General features: G+C 39.2%; 2 protein-coding genes across 5 annotated transcripts; both read right to left on the minus strand.

Annotated features, from left to right (window-relative positions):
* Nucleotides 1-474: 474 nt before the first annotated feature.
* cUnh19orf47 (chromosome Un C19orf47 homolog) lies at nt 475-9,066 on the minus strand. Of its 3 annotated transcripts, none has more exons than XM_084409761.1 (8): nt 8,948-9,066; nt 6,529-6,616; nt 5,695-5,809; nt 5,287-5,368; nt 5,009-5,122; nt 4,198-4,347; nt 3,969-4,045; nt 475-2,018 (listed from the first exon to the last, which is right to left on the minus strand). In XM_084409761.1, exons 1-8 carry the CDS (start codon nt 8,964-8,966, stop codon nt 1,473-1,475), a joined length of 1,191 nt encoding a protein of 396 aa, XP_084265887.1. In that variant the 5' UTR covers nt 8,967-9,066; the 3' UTR covers nt 475-1,472. The 3 variants fall into 3 exon arrangements, with proteins under 3 accessions (XP_084265887.1, XP_084265888.1, XP_084265889.1); XM_084409762.1 differs by having other exon boundaries at nt 4,198-4,341; nt 8,948-9,056; XM_084409763.1 differs by lacking the exon at nt 4,198-4,347 and having other exon boundaries at nt 8,948-9,056.
* Nucleotides 9,067-13,110: 4,044 nt separating this feature from the next.
* Nucleotides 13,111-17,914, minus strand: fosb (FBJ murine osteosarcoma viral oncogene homolog B). Of its 2 annotated transcripts, XM_084409355.1 has the most exons (6): nt 17,660-17,914; nt 17,330-17,517; nt 15,389-15,721; nt 15,189-15,296; nt 14,416-14,799; nt 13,117-14,276 (listed from the first exon to the last, which is right to left on the minus strand). In XM_084409355.1, the coding sequence occupies exons 1-6, from the start codon at nt 17,721-17,723 to the stop codon at nt 14,211-14,213; spliced, it is 1,143 nt and encodes a 380-aa protein (XP_084265481.1). In that variant the 5' UTR covers nt 17,724-17,914; the 3' UTR covers nt 13,117-14,210. The 2 variants fall into 2 exon arrangements, with proteins under 2 accessions (XP_084265480.1, XP_084265481.1); XM_084409354.1 differs by having other exon boundaries at nt 13,111-14,799.
* Nucleotides 17,915-18,999: the final 1,085 nt, after the last annotated feature.

The raw sequence follows: 18,999 nt of genomic DNA on the forward strand, positions 1-18,999 counted from the left end.
CAAATAATCTTAATATTTTATAAACTTACCCAGTTAAAATGTTTTCTCAGTTATTTTTCCTTAAACAATCTAACTTAAATTCTGCATTTGAGATGCTTCAAATTAAAATGTTTATAAAAACAGAACAACCATGACATAAAACACAGAAAGTGAAGGTGAATACCTATAAGAACAGGATGATTAGTGGATACTGTAGTAAACGGTGTAAAGGGGTGAAAACGTACACAAGACACAAGGGTCCACCTCCACGTGTGTTGCTTGGCAACAGCATGCTATTACCAATGCTATATTTGCTCTGCTTGCCCAAGTACATCACAAATTTCCATTGGGTGGCATTTCAAATGTGGAAATTTGATAGCAGAGGCTCTTTTACACACTGACTGTGTAATTTCAAGCAAAGTAACAGTTGTGGTCATAAAGGGGCGGTCACACGACACTTAAATTCTAATCATATGCATGCGAATGTGGGAGAAGTTTTACATTTTGTTACATGGCGTTCAAAAGCCCAACTTTGGGGAACATGATCCTTTGAATTTGTATGGTAAAGACATGCTAACGTCACGGCGTGACCTCTTAGCTGATCGCAAGGAACACAAACGTTCAAGCTGCAGGTATGCAGTAGATATTTATATGCATATTTATAGATCACTTGTTAAATATTGAATTTTCTTTTTTTTTTTAAGTCCAGTGTGACCACAGCTTAAGGCGCATTAAAAGGCTTTTCTGATCCTTTAAGTTAAAGGGATAGGTTACCAAAAGAAAAGTCGTCATTTACCCACCCTCATGTCCAAAACCTGTATGACTTATTTTCTTTTTTGTTCTGCAGAAGTATGTCGATAACCAAATCATTTAAGTGTCCGCTATTTGATCAACAAAAAGACATTTCTTAAACATCTTTTGTGCTCCACAGAGTTTTGAAATGAGCAAATGGGTGAGTAAATGATGACAATACTCATTTTTAGGTGAACTATCTCTTCAAAAACAGGAGGAGGTAAGAGGATGGTTGAACATGAGCTTTCTTCATGGAGGTGTTTGTGGTAAACAGAGCACATGCTTTCACTTACGTCTCTTAGCTACCGTAGTAAAAAAAAAAAGATATTTCGAGCGTTTGATGCCGGGCGTCATGCATTTTAAAATCTTCATTATTAACCCCTTTAATGTGGGAAAATGTTTCACTCACAGGGGCGCAGGAGAGTAGCTATCAAAGTAGGAAAGCAGGATAAAGAATGATTCCTACAACCAAAAATCAGGTATGTCCACACACACGCTGACATTTAACATATTGCAGCCGTCCCTTTTCGTCCCCTAATATCATAATCATAACGCTTAATGAGGTACAGCATATCGACTTCCCAAGCCATCAAGGGTGGTCCTAGAGTTTCTCCACTCACTCAAATGGAAATTCAGGTGGGTTTTAGGTTATAAAAGGAGCAAGCAGGATAAAAAGGGGTGTCCTTTTCAGTTTTTGTGCATTAGGTTTTCCGGGTGCCCAGCCTCTTAAATACACTGACTGCCCCAGCGTCCATCTGAGCCCCGTGAGTGTCACCTGTGCTGCTACTGACCTTAGGGCTGGCCAGAGCGAAGCTGCCCTGGGCTTTGCTTCTGCTACTCGTGACTCGACTGTCCTGCGTGTCTGCAGGCTGACTGACTAGAGGAGTAGAGGAGGTAGGGTTGACTGACGGGGCCTTTCCCAGTCTCTGCAGCACACCCAGTTTAGGGGTCCCCTCCTGGATGATGGAGGAGGAGGTAGAGGATATAGGTGGTGTGCCTTCAGATGGGGGGAGTTTGTACTTGTGGCCCAGTCGACGCAGAGTGAGAGGTTTTGATTTGGTGTTTACGCTCTCTTTTTTAGAGGAAGGTGGAGGTCGTTTGAGGACGCCGGCATACTGCAGCACTGAGCCTTCATCATCGCTTTCATTGTCCTCGAAGGAGTCAGTGATATTAACGGTCTTCCCTCCACGCTCTTCATCTTCCTCTGCCTCTGCCTCACCCAGTCGGCTAAACACACCTGTTGGCTGCTGCACGACAAAACGAGACAGGAAGACAACGATGCAAAAAAGTTATTTTTTGAAACACTTTATAATTAGTTCACATTAGTTAATGCATTAGCAACAAATAATACTCTTCTGAATACCTTATACGATAATGGCTTCACGAATTCTACCAAATGATGGGAAAATATCATCCCATATACAGAGGCAGACACAGTCACTCCTCGTGTTTACTGGATAGCAGCCGATCCAGGGGATAGCATGATATTACACATAAACCTCTATAAAAATAGTAATGAGTGTGTGAAGTGAATGAGTGTAAACTACATGAACGAAATGACGCACAGCACGAACGCAAATATATATGTGGCCCTGGATGACAAAACCAGTCACATGGGTAAATTTTTTTGAAATTGAGATTTATACATCACACGAAAGCGGAATAAATAAGCTTTCCATCGATGTATGGTGTACAATATTTGGCCGAGATATAACTATTTGAAAATCTGAAATCTGAGGGTGCAAAAAAAATCGAAACATTGAGAAAATCACCTTTAAAGTTGTCCATTTATGTTCGCGATTGTGCTGCATTCACTCACAGAAATAAATGTTTTATATATTTACGGTAGGAAATTTACAAAATATCTTCATGGAACATGATCTTTACTAAATATCCTAATGATTTTTGGCATAAAAGAAAAATCGATAATTTTGACCCTTACAATGTACTGTAAGGCTATTGCCACAAATATACCCGTGCGACTTATGGTTTTGTGATCCAGGGTCACATTTAGCTGTATTGCCGTCTTCGGTGTGTCTCTCAAAAATCAGACCTTTGTCAAGAGTAATATCAGCTAAAATACTGAATCATACACATTTTTACCATTTGATATGTCTATTTAAATGTTGTAAACTTTGCATATGATACAAAATACGTTTCTCTGTCTCACTCTCTCCCAGAGCCAGCAAGCGTTATATATTCTTTATAATTTGTTCAAATTTGCATTTATAAGCATAGTAAAAGTTAGCAATTTTCAAACACTGAATATTTTCTTTCTACTTCCATTTTATATAATCATCTATTTTTATACAGAGTCCTATTATATGAGGTAGTATAGTATTTTCTCCTTTTATTTAAAAGGGCTATTATGTAGAATTCAGAAACACTCGATATTAGCGACACCGGTGGTCGTTGAGCAAACAACAAATTGTTGTTTAGGGGTAAAAAGAAGTTGGAAATACCCTTAACAAACAGACACCATTCTTAACTTTTAGATTAATATGTAAATATTACATATTTCTCACAACAGCGGTAAGAAAGCAGCAGTTAAGAAAGCATCTGAACATAGCGATGTGGATGTTTGCACCAGCTCATGCACAAGCTTGGCATCATGTCAGCAGATCAGGTCATTCAAATTACACTATTATGATAGTTTGATTATAAAGTATATTTGAGACTATAGACTATATAGATCTGGTTATGTGTGAGACTATAGTTTGAATGAATCTCTTTACAGTGCATTACAGTACAGAATGGCTCTTTCAGCATTATCCTGAACATTAAGAATTCATTTCACGTGTCACTGAACGGAAGAGAGGCTCTCGAGAGCGTAAACGTCACATGCTTTTGATTTTCCCGGCAAAAACGACCCGAATCCTTCACATAAAAATCAGTCAACAGGCTTTCATAGACAAGCTAGGAAGTCGGGGAAGGTCTCGTTTTTAAAGTTTCGTTACAAGCTGTTCACACATTAGCAATAAAAAAAAGAGATTAGTACATGAACACTCTTACATATAGCAAAAAAATGTGTTTCATGAGGCCCAATACATTAACTAATGTTAACTACAAGAACATTGTAGTGTTACAGAGTCAATAAATGTGTAATAAAGAGAAAACAATTATCAGTGTATGGGTGTACAGTGTATCAGTGTAATGCTCTCGTTTATCTGATAGGCAAAATCAATACAATTTCTCACCTTATTGGTCGAGACGGTGTCAGTCTTAGACTCTGCCCCAAGTCTGTCAAACACTGAAGTACGCTTTAAAACCTTGGCTGTGGCAATGAAAGGGAAGATGATGAGATTAAATCAATCTCATCTGTACCAACTGCAAATTTTCAGTTTGGCATGTCTAATTTCAATACTTAAAATTACAGTAATAATATATAAAGCTCTAAGCCTCAACAAATATACTATGTCAGGGCACCTTTCTTGGCCTGCTGTGCCAGGATGCGTCGGGTGCGATCGGTCGTGCCTTTTGGCATGTTTATGATATATTTCCCCTCCATTTCTCTAGTGACTCGCCGGCGCTTCTTTTGCAACCCATTTTCTTCTGCTGGCTTGCTGGGAACTAAAACTGGGAAAGTTTTAAATCATCCCATTCCATTTAAAGAGTTCATCCAAACCCATCTACTCTACTGTTCAAAGGCTTGGGGGTCAATGCTGGGGTTTTTTTAAAGAAAGAAAGAAAGAAAGATGCATTAAATTGATCAAAAGTGAAATATTTGAATATGTAAATAAATACTTTTGCATCGTTACAAAGGGTTTCTATTTCAAGTTTTCAAATAAATGTTGTTCATTTGAACTTTCATTTTCAGGATTCATCAACAATCATCAACAATCCTGAAAATAAAATGTATCACGGTTTCCACAAATATATTAAGCAGCAGCTTCTAACATTGATAATAATTAGAAATATTTCTTGAGCATCAAATCAGCATATTAGAATGAAACAGAATCACAAATAAATTACATTTTAAAGTATTAAAATTATTTTAAATTACACTAATATTACCACAATATTACTGTTTGTACTGGATTTTGATCAAATAAATGCATCCTTGATGAACATAATTTTTTTTAAATCTTACCAAACCCAATTTTTGAACAATAGTGTAAATAATATTTATAATTTCTGTGTCCTGTAATAATCTGAGCAGTTAAAGACTAGCAAGGTGCATTCACTAAACCCTTGACTGGCATCTCTACTCATCTACATAAAGTTCAATCACCGGTACCTGGTTTGGCACTGGCGTTGGAGACCGTCACTGATATCCGGTTGTCAGGGCGCCGGGCAGGAGTGCTCGGCGGGGAGTCCCGACTCAGAGCATTGGCAATCATGCGTGTGGCAGCTGTCAGAGTAACATGAACATTACCAGAGCTACAGCTTCAGCCCATTCAGACAAAGATAAATCACTCCCTGTATGAGCAACCAGTAAAGAACTGCAGGGAAACTCTCAATTAAGGACATGAGGAATAAGTATATGCAAAACAACTTAATACTTAAAATACTCACGAGTGTTAGCGGTACGTCTCAGTTCAGCCTGTACACTAGTTTGTCCAGCCGTAATGGCCTCGGTTGCCATTTTACACATATCCTGTATTAAGAGAAAGGAAGAGTAGTTCATAAGCATGCCACACTTTAGTGGTCAACAAATACTGACACCAATATCTAGAGACCAGGGTTTCTGAATGCTGCTGAGTTATGTACTATACTATTTTATTCCAAATTGACAATTAAAAATTCAATCTATTAATAATTCTGTCTGTAAATATTGACTGTTGACCATCTATACTTGGCAGGTTAACTTAAGTGTTTCAATAATGTCAAACTGCCAAAAATATTGGCACATTTATTAGACCCATTTCACTTTTTGCAACATTTACAGACGCAAATACATCAAAATCCAGCATTTGCACCAACCTGTCTATACACTTGCTTTGCATGTTTGAGAATTGCTATGATGTCCCCGATGACTGTGATTCCCAAGTCCACCATTATTTCTTTACTGAGGTCCATGAGCATGTTTTTCTGAATCCTGGACAAAAAAAAAAAAAAGGTACTTTGAGACATTTACAGCTTCCAGTTGTGTTCAGAATGTTGTTTGTTCACATTTCAGAGCAGACCAGATCCTGACCTTTCAAAATAGTGAAAAACATCCAGCAAATTAAAGCACACATAAGCAGGCTGAGATCAATCCTTTTTTTAAACAGTCTCTTAAAAACAGGCAATGTTGGGGGTAGTAATGCATTACAAGTAACGTGAGTTACGTAATCAGTCACAAGTAACTCATTACTTTCAAATTTACAACAAAATATCAGAGTTACTTTTTCAAATAAGTAATGCAAGTTACGCTGTTTTCCCATGCATTGACTGACAACTCTCCTGTCCTGATGTAGAGAGAAATCAGGAGTGAGTGCAGAGGAGTTGTGTGTGAAGTGAACATGATGGGTATTGTAGCTTAAGACTAAATGCGTGCATGCGTTTACTCATCTCACTTGCACAAATGCAGATTCAGTATTCCTCAAAATGAATAAAAAAAATTAATCAAACCAACAAACAAACAAGCAAGCCCAGCAGAAAAAAAAAGTAATGCAAATTGCAAAAGTAATGTAACGAATTAATTTCCATAAAACGTAACTAAGTTTAAGGGGTAATGCAATATTGTAACACATTACTTTTAAAAGTAACTTTCCCCAACAGGAACAGTACAGATGTTCATGATCACTACATTAAAAGGAAAACATTTGTTTTTACCTGTTATCAACAAATGACACGGCATAGTTGACAGCCAGTCCAGGAGGGATCCCAGCATCTTTGAAGAACTGGATCCATTCTGAGGTGGCTAAAGCACCAAGGAAAACACAGTGATTATATACATTATGAAAATGTTTAATTGAAGTCGTCTCTCAAATTATGCACTATACACTTACTTAACTGTGTAGTGTATGAATTTTATAAGGAGACTGGTATAGCACCTCCCTATCAGCTACGTGAGGGGAAACTGCGACAGGTAAGTGCATAAAGTGTCCAAAAATTCCACACTTGTTGTTTACAGGTAATTAAATGCATCATCCGGATATTTAGAGTGCACTTTTTCTTTTTGGAATTTTCAGTGTGAACACACTAATCGCAGTATTTATACAACAAGACACTCAGTACAGATCAGTGCATAAGTATGCAAACGGATGCACCTAATGAGAAATGTGTGCATTTTTTTAATGTTACAAATGACTGTAAAATGAAAGCAATCAGTACAGCAGTTTTACACTATCTTATTTGGGTACTATACGGTTATCCGGACCACACATGACCACACGTAAATGTACTATACGGTTAACCTAACCCTACCCAAATAGGTGTGGTCCGGATAACCGTATAGTTATTATTGTTAACTTATTTTGTTTATCATGGCTTTTAGATTTGAATATTTAATGTCTCAGAGGAAAGTGTTGATGAATGTGCAAATAAAAAATATATATCATTATATATGATATTATATTGCACAGATTGATAATTTACTTTAATTTGCATAGTTGCCATTAATTAGATAATTGGATATGGAAAAACACCCTCATAAAGGTAAAAATAGGCACAGAAAATCAATTCTATGGGGAAAATAAAAATAAAAAATTGGCGTAGACCAAACTCAACATGGAAAAGAGGTCAGCAGCATATAGGATATGAACGACAAAGAGAGAACACATGGTCAGCCAGAGCAGCTGCAGGGGTGTTATTTTTAAAGCTGTGAGTCTTGTGTCAGTAACTGAAGGTCATTCACAAGCTTAAAGGGATAGTTCACCCAAAAACTGTCATCATTTACTCTCCCTCATGTTGTTTCAAACCTGTATGAATTTCTTTCTTCTGCTGAACACAAAATAAGATATTTTAAAGAATGTCTGTAACCAAACAACTCTTGAGGTCTCACTGACATCCATAGTATTTTTTTTTTATAATATGGAAGTCAATGGGGTCCATCAACTGTTTGGATACCCATATTCTTAAAAATATTTTCTTTTGTGTTCAGCAGAAGACAGAAACTCATACAGGTTTGAAACAACTTGAGGGTGAGTAAAGGAGGACCGAATTTCTTTAACAAAACTAGCTGTTTGGATAATGGTCAAAAAAGGGTTTTATGGTCTAAGGCAGGGTTTCTCAAACTCGGTCCTGGAGGGCCACTGTCCTGCACAGTTTAGCTCCAACCCTGATCAAACACACCTGAGCAAGCTAATCAATGTCTTCAGGATCACTAGAAACTCACAGCTAGGTGTGTTTGATCAGGGTTGGAGCTAAACTGTGCAGGACAGTGGCCCTCCAGGACCGAGTTTGAGAAACCCTGGTCTAAGGTTTTATTTCAATTTAGGATTAACCTGTCAGTGTTCAGTGTGTCAGTCGTATCACTGGCCCACACTACAGTATATTCTAAACCCGGCTGAAAAAACGCCTTAAAATGGTTTTGCTGGTCTTAGTTGATCTCAAAGACTGACCAAGCTGGTTTAGCTGGTCTCACAGCTGAAAAGGTGCAAAAATCCTTCATAAACCAGCCAACCTCGCCAGGCACTGAGACTAGATAAGAACAACAAACCAGTTTATTATATTTAGCGGAGTATCAAACAATTATTACTTTTACTCATACAGAAAGGCACAATTATTTTAAGGGAATTGTTCTATAAACATATTTACATATACATATAACACCAAAATTACTGAAAATGGTTTTAGAATAAAGAGCATAATGGTCTGTTGACATCTAGACATTCTTTTAAAAAAATACTAACAGTTATTAATAAACAGACTAACGTAACATATAGCCTTATATTATGTCTGTTACAAAAATGCCCATTAACAGTGTATGTGCACCACTAAACTTCACAACACAAACATATTTTACTCTATTCGCTAATAAGATATCTTAAAGCAAGTTTGAGGGATATAAATAGCATATTAATAACAATGTTGGGTAAAAAGGAGACAATAGTAATACAGCGCGGGGCCTGTTTCATTGAACCCAGCTGCTGTTATTGCGCTTCAGCCCTTCGTGAAGACCAAACGTAAACCTCTCCAAGCCATTCCCCTCTGAATGTCCCACCGCAGAAAGCTAACTATTGATTTAAGCCGCTTTTCGGACCTGTACAGGCACCTTATTCCAAAAATAAGGGTCATTTCTTTCTCTTACCTGTTGTGACGGTCGCCATCTTGCCAGGGAAAAACCGACGCGTTGCGGAAATCTTGTGACGTCACATCCTCTCCGTCTTCGGAACGAATCGGCTGACCGGAATGTTCCGAATGAACTGGGCAATCCCTGGCTCCAAAACATGTTTTATTTAACGTTTTGTTGCTCCAGTGGGTCAATTTGTGTGCAATTACTGGTACAACTGGAAGGGTTGTTATTAAGCGGAATTTTCCATGACAACCTCAGTCGCCATTCATTACATGGAAAAGAGATGCAATGCTATTAATGGTGTCTTACTCATCTGTTTTTCTTTTTCACCTGTTAAAGAACGCCTTACGGCTTTATAAACAACAAAAGGGTTAGTAAATTAGGATAATACTGTATTTTTGGGGGGGGTGAACCATCTCTCTGATTTCTGAACATCTCTCAACTTAATGTGCTGTTTCTATTGTATCCACTAGATGCCGTTAAAAGCTCATTAATAACATATACATATGAAATCATATACTGTTTGTTTGAGTGTCTGAGCTAAGGGTTTTCAGATGCCACAGATCCCAAAATATGGTTACACTTTATTTTAACGTGTCCCTGTTACATTGTAGTTATGCATTTAAGTACTGCGTAATATTAATGAATTACATGTAGCCTACTTACTATAGGGTTAGCATGTAATTATGTCTAATTTATAGTCATTACAATAGTAAAAACATAAAAATAAAGCGTTACCCGATTCAATTTATACCATGAAAGAAAAAAAAAATTATAATATGTTTGAAAAACTAACAGATAGAGTCTTTGTGAATATGTTTATTTTGTAGACATTTCCTTTACAAGAAAAATTGGACGTCATACAAAGATATTATAAGATAGGACAGTACACCAAGATTTCACAGTCTAACAATATGAAATGCCATTCTCCATTCATTAAAGGGCTAGAAATATAGCATAATGGAGAAAGGGTGAAAAGAGAGAGAGAGTGTAGAACGTCAGATTATATAATTCACAAGGGTTGTTCAGTATGTATTAAATATGCTGTTCAATATGAGAACTCTGAAACTCACTCTGCAAAGCACTCTGAAATCTTGAGTGTCCTTAACCAACAACCTCAAATCTCCAACGACAGCTTTCTTAGTCAAGAATATACAAACAGTATTGAAAAAGCACCATGTTATTTTCAGTTTGAAATGTTTTGTGATGATTCTTGTTACACCCAACTTTGATGATATAGGAGAAATAGCTCTTTAACAAGTAGTTCTATTTCACTCATACTGAAGGCGATCTTAAAATGTGCATTAGAAAGTGAAACAGTTCACTTATCAATCCGTGCACTGACATACATGACCGTCCCATCACTGAGGTCTCAGCAGAGTAAACCATACACAAGGTAAACTGGAACGACAAACCAAGTTGTCTCAAATCTTCACTGTGACACTGTAGCATCAGAAATGACTTTTATCATACAATTGGCTTGATTTGCTACATGGTTCAGAGTATCTGATATATTGCATTGCACCGTGTCAATTCAAAGCACTGTGAATTTGAAAATACCTAGGATGCCCATAGCTAGAACAGCTTAAAGGGATACTCCACTTTTTTCGGAAATATGCTCATTTTACATCTCCCCCAGAGTTAAACAGTTGAGTTTTACCGTTTTAGAATCCATTCAGCCGAACTCCGGGTCTGACGGTACCACTTTTAGCATAGCTTAGCACAGATCATTGATTCTGATGAGTCCAGTAGCATTTCTTTCAGAATGACCAAAGAGTTTCAATATTTTTCCTATTTAAAACTTGACTCTTCTGTAGTTAAACCGTGTACTAAGATCGACGGGAAATGAAAAGTTGCGATTTTCTAAGCCTATATGACTAGGAACTACTCTCATTCAGGCGTAATAATCAAGGAACTGTGCGGCTGTACTATGAGTGCAGCAGGCGTAATGATATGACGCAGCGCCTGAAAATAGGTCTAATAGGTTAGACAAACTTAGTCCCGGTCACGTTGGAAGAAGTTACCGAGCTGGGGACTATTTTCAGGCGCTGCGTCATATCATTACGCCTACTGCACCCATGGTACAGCCACACAGTTCCTTGATTATTACGCTGGAATGAGAGTAGTTCCTAGCCATATAGGCTTAGAAAATCGCAACTTTTCATTTTCCGTCGATCTTAGTACACGGTTTAACTACAGAAGAGTCAAGTTTTAAATAGGAAAAATATTGAAACTCTTTGGTCATTTTGAAAGAAATGCTACTGGACTCATCAGAATCAATGATCTGTGCTAAGCTATGCTAAAAGTGGTACCGTCAGACCCGGAGTTCGGCTGAATGGATTCTAAAACGGTAAAACTCAACTGTTTAACTCTGGGGGAGTTGTAAAATGAGCTTATTTCCGAAAAAAGTGGAGTATCCCTTTAATCTAAGCAAAGAGCTTCTGCAAAGTGGAAGACCACAGAGTCACTGATACTGTATCATTTAACCGACATCTCCTTATGCTATAATATCAGAGACAGATCATATTCGTAAAAGATACAGTAATAATATGTTTTGGTGCAGGAGGAACAAAAGCACCAACAGCTGAAAAATCAAAACAACATAAAACTGTTGTGACACACACGTTTGACAATGTGCTTTCTGATATCATATAATGTCCCGCTTTGTGAAATCACAGCTCTGCCTTCATTACGTCACTCTTTGAGACGCCATAATTCGGTTTTCAATGCTAAATGAGAACGTAATTTCATCAAATGGCTCTGTTGGAAAGAGCTCATTCTCTGCTTGTATTTGAACCTCTGGGTCTAAGTTCGACCAACAAGGCAATGGTGCACTTGTGTATACAAATGTAGCAAGAAAAGGCATTTCGATTTAAACAAATGTACAGATATTATTGTTTCCACCGCGTAAAATATCCCACACGAAGAAGTCAATGAGAACAATGGACCCCGTCTGTTTGCAAAATACTTTCCCATCTCTGTGATCATATCCGTAACATGAATTAATTAGGGCTGGTTAAAAGTTGTCCATCAAGCCCGGACTATCACACACACGCACGCACACGCACACGCACACACACACATACAAGCCAAAGGGCAGACAGCACACACTGGACATGATAAATCAATGCAACGCCACTGTTTGAGAAACACAGCTGAATATCATATGCTCATCTAGAATACATTGAGACACTCAATTCATTTCTTCTTTTTCTTTATAGCATATTTATTGATCTGTTTATGCATTTATAGATATTTTGCGTCCAGTGTGTTTTGTCCACAGGGTTTGATGAACAAGGGCTGTGGGACCAACCTCATTGACAAATCACAAACCTGTGATACATATACGTGCACCACAGTTTCAATACAGTCATCATACATGTTACACGTTTCCAATGAAAGGCAGTGACAATGCTTTTCATATTAAGGTAAAGCGGGGCTGTTATTGTTTATTATAATATATTTTTTGTTCTTTTAGAAAAATATCTATATTTAAACCAAAACCAAGTGCATCAAGCTCTCCCTTCTGTCTTCATTGACAAAAATAACATTTTCTGAACATTCATATATTACATTACAATCATTGTGTATATATATACACTGAATATGTATATATATATGCATACATAATATATATTTATATATATATATAGTTTTAGACATAAAAAAGGTTCATAGTGCACAACATGCCTTTTTAGTTGCCAACATGAGATAATTATGAAATAATAATAATAATAACCATAATAACAATATTCGTGATAACTGCAGAAAGACATTTGGCAGTAACGGCACAATCAAGAGCAAAAGAGAAAAAGCATCATAAAAAAAAAAAAAAAAACAGTAACTCAAAACATCAAAAACATTCACAGGAAAGTAAACAGTTCATATTCAAAAGCACATCCCGTCCTTTAGGTAGGTCACCGTTACGTGTTCCTTCCCTCTGCTGCCGACATTTGTGCTTTTTCCATTTTAACAACAACAACAAGAACAAGAACAAGAACAACCCCCTAAAGAAAGAAATCAACTGGACATGTAGTCCTCTGTGGCTTCCATTCACAATCAAAGCCTAGAGGCCTCAACTCAAGGACAATGTCAAGGACTCTTAGAAGCACAGAGGCCACTCATCCAAAACCAAGAGGTTGTCCTTTTTTTTTCTCTTTTTTTGTTTTTTTTGTTTTGGGTCAACTCATTATAATGCTCTTCAAACCCAGAGTGTAGATTCACTCTCATATGCCATCATCAGATAAGTCGCTTTTGAGATAATACTATCGTTGAAACACAGAATGAAACCCCGGGAAAGGGGCGTAACACGGTGTGAAAGCTCTGAATGCGAATACTCTCATCATCTCATACCTCCAGATCCTCTGTCGGCCTTGCTGAGGTCTAGTGTGTTTCCTCCGCTCATCCCAAATCAAATCCTCAGCGCTGAGGAGGAATAAAGAGTCCCGTTCCTTTAGCCTGTGTGGTGGCATCTGAGACGGCGTTTGATCTGCGCGCTGTGGCTGGTTCGTTTAGTTGTCCGCTCATTGTGAAGTTCCTCTGTGGGCCGGTCCGTGCGAGGGGGGGGGTTTGTGGTCACTCAAGGATCCATGGGTTTTCAGGGTCCAACGGACTCTCGGGGGCTGAAGGCTTCAGTGAGAACCAGAGGTACATAAAGACAGGAGAGAGGAGAAACAGATGTGGAGATGGACAACGGAGGGAGAAAAAAAAGAGAGATAGCTAGGTAGGTAGAGAGTGTGTGGTCATGTTCTTTTGTCATAGGAAGACGTCAGACGAGGTGTGGATGAACTGGATGGAGACAGAAAGGGTAGCAAGGTAGCCCAAAACAAAACCCACAAAGCAGTTCTGTACCCCCCCCTTTTTTTTTTTTGCTTAGACAAATACACAGCAGGCACCAGGCGTGAAGAGAGAGAAGGAGGGAGATGGTGCACCAATGTAAGCTGGAGCGAGAAAAAGATAAAAGATGTGATATGTGTCAAACGGATTAAAATGTCTATGACAATTTAAGTGTGTGTGTGAGTGTGTGTGTGTGTGTGGGCTACTGACTCATCTTGATATTAAGCCTGAATTCATTGTGAATTAATATACACTTACATCATCTGATGAAGTCACTCAGACACTAACGCATCTGGGCCTCGCAGGGCTTAGCTGTAAACGATCAATGCGATGTCTGAGAGGTGTGATGGTGGACGTTTGAATGTGTATGTACATATGTGGTGCTGTCGATAGGCAAGCAGAGATATGCAGAGCTCTCAGAGTGCAAGAAGCGAGGGTGAGTTCAGGGAATCAGACGACTGATCGCTGCTGCTGGTTCGCTGGTTAGCGCTGGCCCCGCAGGCTCCCTCTGGGTAGGTGAACACAAATGAAGATGTGTATGAGGGGATGTAGCTGCCGGCGTCAGGGTTACCGCCACCGTCGGCAACAAGACACGGGCCGTCCGGCGCCGGCTGGCCCTGCCCATAGAAAGAACTAGAAAAGGCTACCTCCTGCATCATCCCTGGCTGCTGTTGTTGTGCTGGGGCCGGCTGTGTCTGCGTGGGCTGTGAAACCGGGATGTGCTGTTGCTGTTGCTGTTGCTGTTGCTGTTGTTGGTGGTGGTGTTGTTGTTGGTGGTGGTGGTGGTGGTGGTGGGACGAGTAGGCGGGCGGCAGGTAGAAAGAGTCCTCCTTCACAGTCAAGCCCACCACGGAGACAGAAGGCGCCTGTGGGGACGTCTGCGGCAGCGGAGCGGGGGGCTGGTCCTGATAGGGCATTTTGCAACCGGGTTGGTGGGCGACCAGGACGAACTCCAGACGCTCCTTCTCCTTCTGCAGCTCGGATATTTCCGCCTCTAGCTCGGCCTTCTCCTCCTCCAAAATGTCTGTCTCCTTGTGTTGGAGAGACAAGAGGAGAGGGACACAAGGGGACAGAGATTATATGATCACATGGAACGAGCACAAAAACAAGGCTTTCCTTAAAGCACTACTTCAAAGTACGCGTTGCTATAGTTTCAGAGAGCAACAACACAAATAAACTTTATTTGCTTAATTGCGAAATTGCTAAACTCTGTTCCCACAGTATAATTACGGCGGGTTTATATGCTAGCCCTTTCAAATTACAATGCACATGTGCGTTGGTACCATTTACAAACTATCATTGTAAAGAGCAGAATGGCATGTTATGAATCCAGTAACTATGATGCCTGTTATCATGGATCAAATATTGCATTGGATGTAATGTAACAAGTGTAAGTATATGTGAGTACAGCATCGCTCACCGACTGTAACCTGTCTGTGAGCTCACGCCGTCGGTTCCTACACTTAGCGGCGGCCAGTTTATTTCTCTCTCGTCTCACACGTCTTTTCTCCTCCTCCTCGGGGGTCAGCTGGAAACAGAACAAATTCAGTATCTTATTAAACCTTGTTTTAGGCTTTTTCGAATCAAACGACTAACCGTGCCGTCGTGGTCCCCACTCACCGCTTCATCCCGCGCACGACGGCGGCTCCGGGACTGTCGCACCGGGCCAGGAGTATCCGAGCTTGGTGGGGTGAAGCTTCCCGGGGATGAAAAGCTCGGGCCTGGGAGGTCGTAAGGATCCAAGGCAACGGGCTGTGTCATGGTGCTGGAGCCCGAGCCGCTTTGCCCCGGGGCCATGGAGGAGATGAGAGTGGGCTGCACCATCCACTGCAGATCCTGGCTGGTGGTGATGGCCGTCACTGTGGGTACAAATGAGCTGGGCATGTCCACCCCTGCCCCGGTGCCGGTCGACCCTCCACCCAACGCTACCCCGCCAGTGGCTGATACACACTCCTGGAAACAGAAAAAATAAGCAGCATAAAACTATGGGCCTCACCAACTTGGCATCCACAGGATTAATAATGTTAACTAAAACATAAAAAATTTAAACAAATTGAATGTTAACTGAAACAAAATTATTTCAGCTAAGGCAACACTTTCTCATTTTCATTTAGTTTAACTTGAAATGCTAAAATAACTCAAATGGGTTAGACTTTATTTTAAGTTGTCAATGTTAGTTATACATTGAAGTAATATTAGTTAACTACATGTTCTTACTATAGGGTTAGGGTAGGATTAGGGTTTGCATGTAATTATGCATATGTAAAATACACTGTAAAATAAAGTGTTTCCCTAAAATGAATTAAAATAAAATAAAAATGTACACAAACTACACTTTAGAAATCATTTTTCGAAGTTGGGAATGCAACAAAGATTATTTCAGTATGTTTTACAGGAAAATACTATTTCAATCGTTCCACTTCAAAATGTCATCTCTTGCAGTTCCTTTGTAATTAATTGTAAAATTTTCAAGCAATTTCCGAGTGAAAACGAAAATAGTTTCTACGGCAATTTTTCATTGTAGGCTAAATATGAAGAAAAACGATTTTTTTTTTTTCAAAATATTGTCTTATTCAAAATATTAACAAAAACTATAATAGAACATCAATGATATGAAAATAACACTGCGGTAAAGCTGGATTTTCCAGTGCCTCCATATAAAGATAACAGACTAAACATTATGGAAATAGTGTGTAACATTTTAAAAAACATGGATCCTTATCAGAGCTTTCTGTTTTGTGAGAAAGAGTTCCAGTGACCATTTAGCCATTTAATAAATGATCTGTGCACGACTATTAAAGGGATAGTTCGTTCAAAAATGAAAATTGTATCATCATTTACTCACCCTCACGAACACAGAAGCCAATGGCTACCGTCAAATACATTCTTAAAAAAATCTTCTTCTGTGCTCACCAGAAGAAAGAAACTCATTCAGGTTTAGAACAACATGAGAGTGGGTAAATGATGACACAGTTTTCATTTTTGGGTGAACTATCCCTTTAAAACATATTTAGGAGACACAACTGTATTAGTACGGTTTCTTATTTCAGTGATGCCAGTTGCGAGTCCAAGTGTCATTAATATTCATATGAAAGCGTGTTAGGCAGAGCGTGCGCAGCGTGACGCAGCCAATCAGCGGCCTAGAGTCGCCCTCCCGTGCCGGTTCCTCCGCCCCCGTCACACCCCCGGTGTTCCCCTTAGCAACCCAACGTAACACTCCAAAATAGAACGCATTGACGTCACGCAGAAGCGAGAGCGGTAGCAGTGAGCGCGAGGCGGAGCTTCGAATGCGCGAGTCGGAGAGTTCCACGGTTTGTCATCTGTTTCTCGGCGTGCTGCTGTAAACCCACCACGTTGCTACCGGCCTGATTCCGCGCGCATGCTGACATGTCAGTATTCTATTAAATTCTATTCCGACTTTACAAATGCAGAAAGAAAGAATTCAAACGCATACCCTTTGCAGCTTCACTCAGACACACATCTCGCAGCGACCGTGCTGTTTAGCAAAACAATTATTTGTAGCTTTACGATGTTTAAATGCGTTTAAATACTGTGACTTACTTGCGGTGCGCTGGTGGTGGGCGGACTCCCGAAGGATTCCACGGAAGACAGGTACTGAGATTCAAGAGAAGGAGATGAGCTTCCACGGGAGCCGGTGTCGGGGTCTCCGGGGAACCCCTGATACATCTCCCCGGTGGAGCCGAAAGAAGCCGAAACACCTAGTGTGCCCGGTGAGAACGGGTAGTCACCTGTCACGCAACACAAGACACACTGAAGCGTTTTGCCAGGGCATTAACTATTTGCTTTTGTAAACCGTAATGCACTATAAAAGCGAAACCGGGTGCGTTGTATATTAAATATGTTTTATCAGCCTATATTAAAGTCACCTACCGTAACCAGTTTTATTTTGAGTCTTCGTGAAGATGCCCTTGGTCTCTTTCCAAAATAGTTGCATTAAGACATCAATCCAGTTCCCTGCTGGAGGAAACTTCTATATTCCAATCGCTCCTTGGATAACACTTCCCAGGTCTTGGTACAATCCGTGAAATGTGCATTTATAAATCCATAAAAAATAATCCGGCATGTGTTTATTATAAACGGGAGTAGAAAGTGTGCGGTGTTTCGGCAGCAGCGAAGCGCTCTTGTGAATGAAGCCTGAGAACGCATTGTAAAGTAGGGAGTCCTGGCTCCTCCTCTTACTGGTGTTCCGCTGACGTAGATGCCCATATATGGTCTAAAAGCACTGTTTTTGTTTTCGGTATCTAAGCAATATGACGTGTAAGGGATTCCCTCACCCACAGAAAGAGACGAGAAGAGCTCGCGGTCAAGAATAGGTACGTTTACTATTACTTCCACAAGATATTTTTAAGTGTTAAATGGTTTTCACGGACAATATTTAGAAACGACACGGTTTGCACATATTTTGCCTAAAAATGCGTTATGTTTAACTGTAGCTTTATGTAATTTATATGTCACTATATCAGCTTTAAATAAACAATTTTCTCTCCTAGATTATTTGACCTGTTTTCTCTCCTATATTATTGGCCTAACATGCTTTATGTTTAACTGTAGGTTTATGTAATTTATATATCAGGTTTACATAAACCATTTTCTCTCCTAAATTATACACTGTATATTTAAATTACACTTAAAAAGTAGACTAATATTAATCATTAAAATATTAAAGACAAGAGATCGGAACAGAATAATGAAACACATTTAAAAACCTTTTAGAGCTATGAAAACGCTGTACAAAAAAAAAATATTTTATAGTGTAATATCATATTCAATAGTCACAATAATTTACTCGATTTTAGTCAGTTTTTATTTTGCATGTTTTAACTTTGGCACAACATTTACTTAGTTGAATTAACAGCTGAACTTAAGTTTTTCAGTTTAATATTATTTATAGTACATACGTGTGTGTTTATATATACATATATATTCACTGTAAAAAAAAGTACATTTTTTAAAATTTTAAGTACAGTCAACTTGGATGTTTAAGTCATTGCATCTTGCATTAGATACTGACTCAAAAAAGATGTGCATATGCATATGGCACACCTATATAAAACACCTGAGCAATCGTAAAGCTAATTTAAGAAGGATATTGTGCTGAGGTAAGCAGTAGCACACGAGGGAAACCCTCTTTCAGCTGTTTTGACTCACTTGTAAACTTCTCAGCGACACGCCCCGCGGATTCCCCGATACACTGGATCTTCATTCGCTGC

The sequence above is a fragment of the Rutilus rutilus genome (genome assembly GCF_951802725.1).
Source record: "Rutilus rutilus genome assembly, chromosome: 5".
Taxonomy (NCBI): Eukaryota; Metazoa; Chordata; class Actinopteri; order Cypriniformes; family Leuciscidae; genus Rutilus; species Rutilus rutilus.

Coding starts and splice junctions, on each gene's coding strand:
- cUnh19orf47 (XM_084409761.1), bottom strand. Junction 5,810..6,528: donor GTGTCATTTGTTGATAACAG/GTAAAAACAAAT, acceptor TTTTTTGTCCAG/GATTCAGAAAAACATGCTCA. Junction 4,348..5,008: donor CAACGCCAGTGCCAAACCAG/GTACCGGTGATT, acceptor AAACTTTCCCAG/TTTTAGTTCCCAGCAAGCCA.
- fosb (XM_084409354.1), bottom strand. CDS start 17,723: ATGCAACTATTTTGGAAAGAGACCAAGGGCATCTTCACGAAGACTCAA. Junction 15,722..17,329: donor CCACCACCAGCGCACCGCAA/GTAAGTCACAGT, acceptor TTCTGTTTCCAG/GAGTGTGTATCAGCCACTGG. Junction 14,800..15,188: donor TCACAGACAGGTTACAGTCG/GTGAGCGATGCT, acceptor CTCCAACACAAG/GAGACAGACATTTTGGAGGA.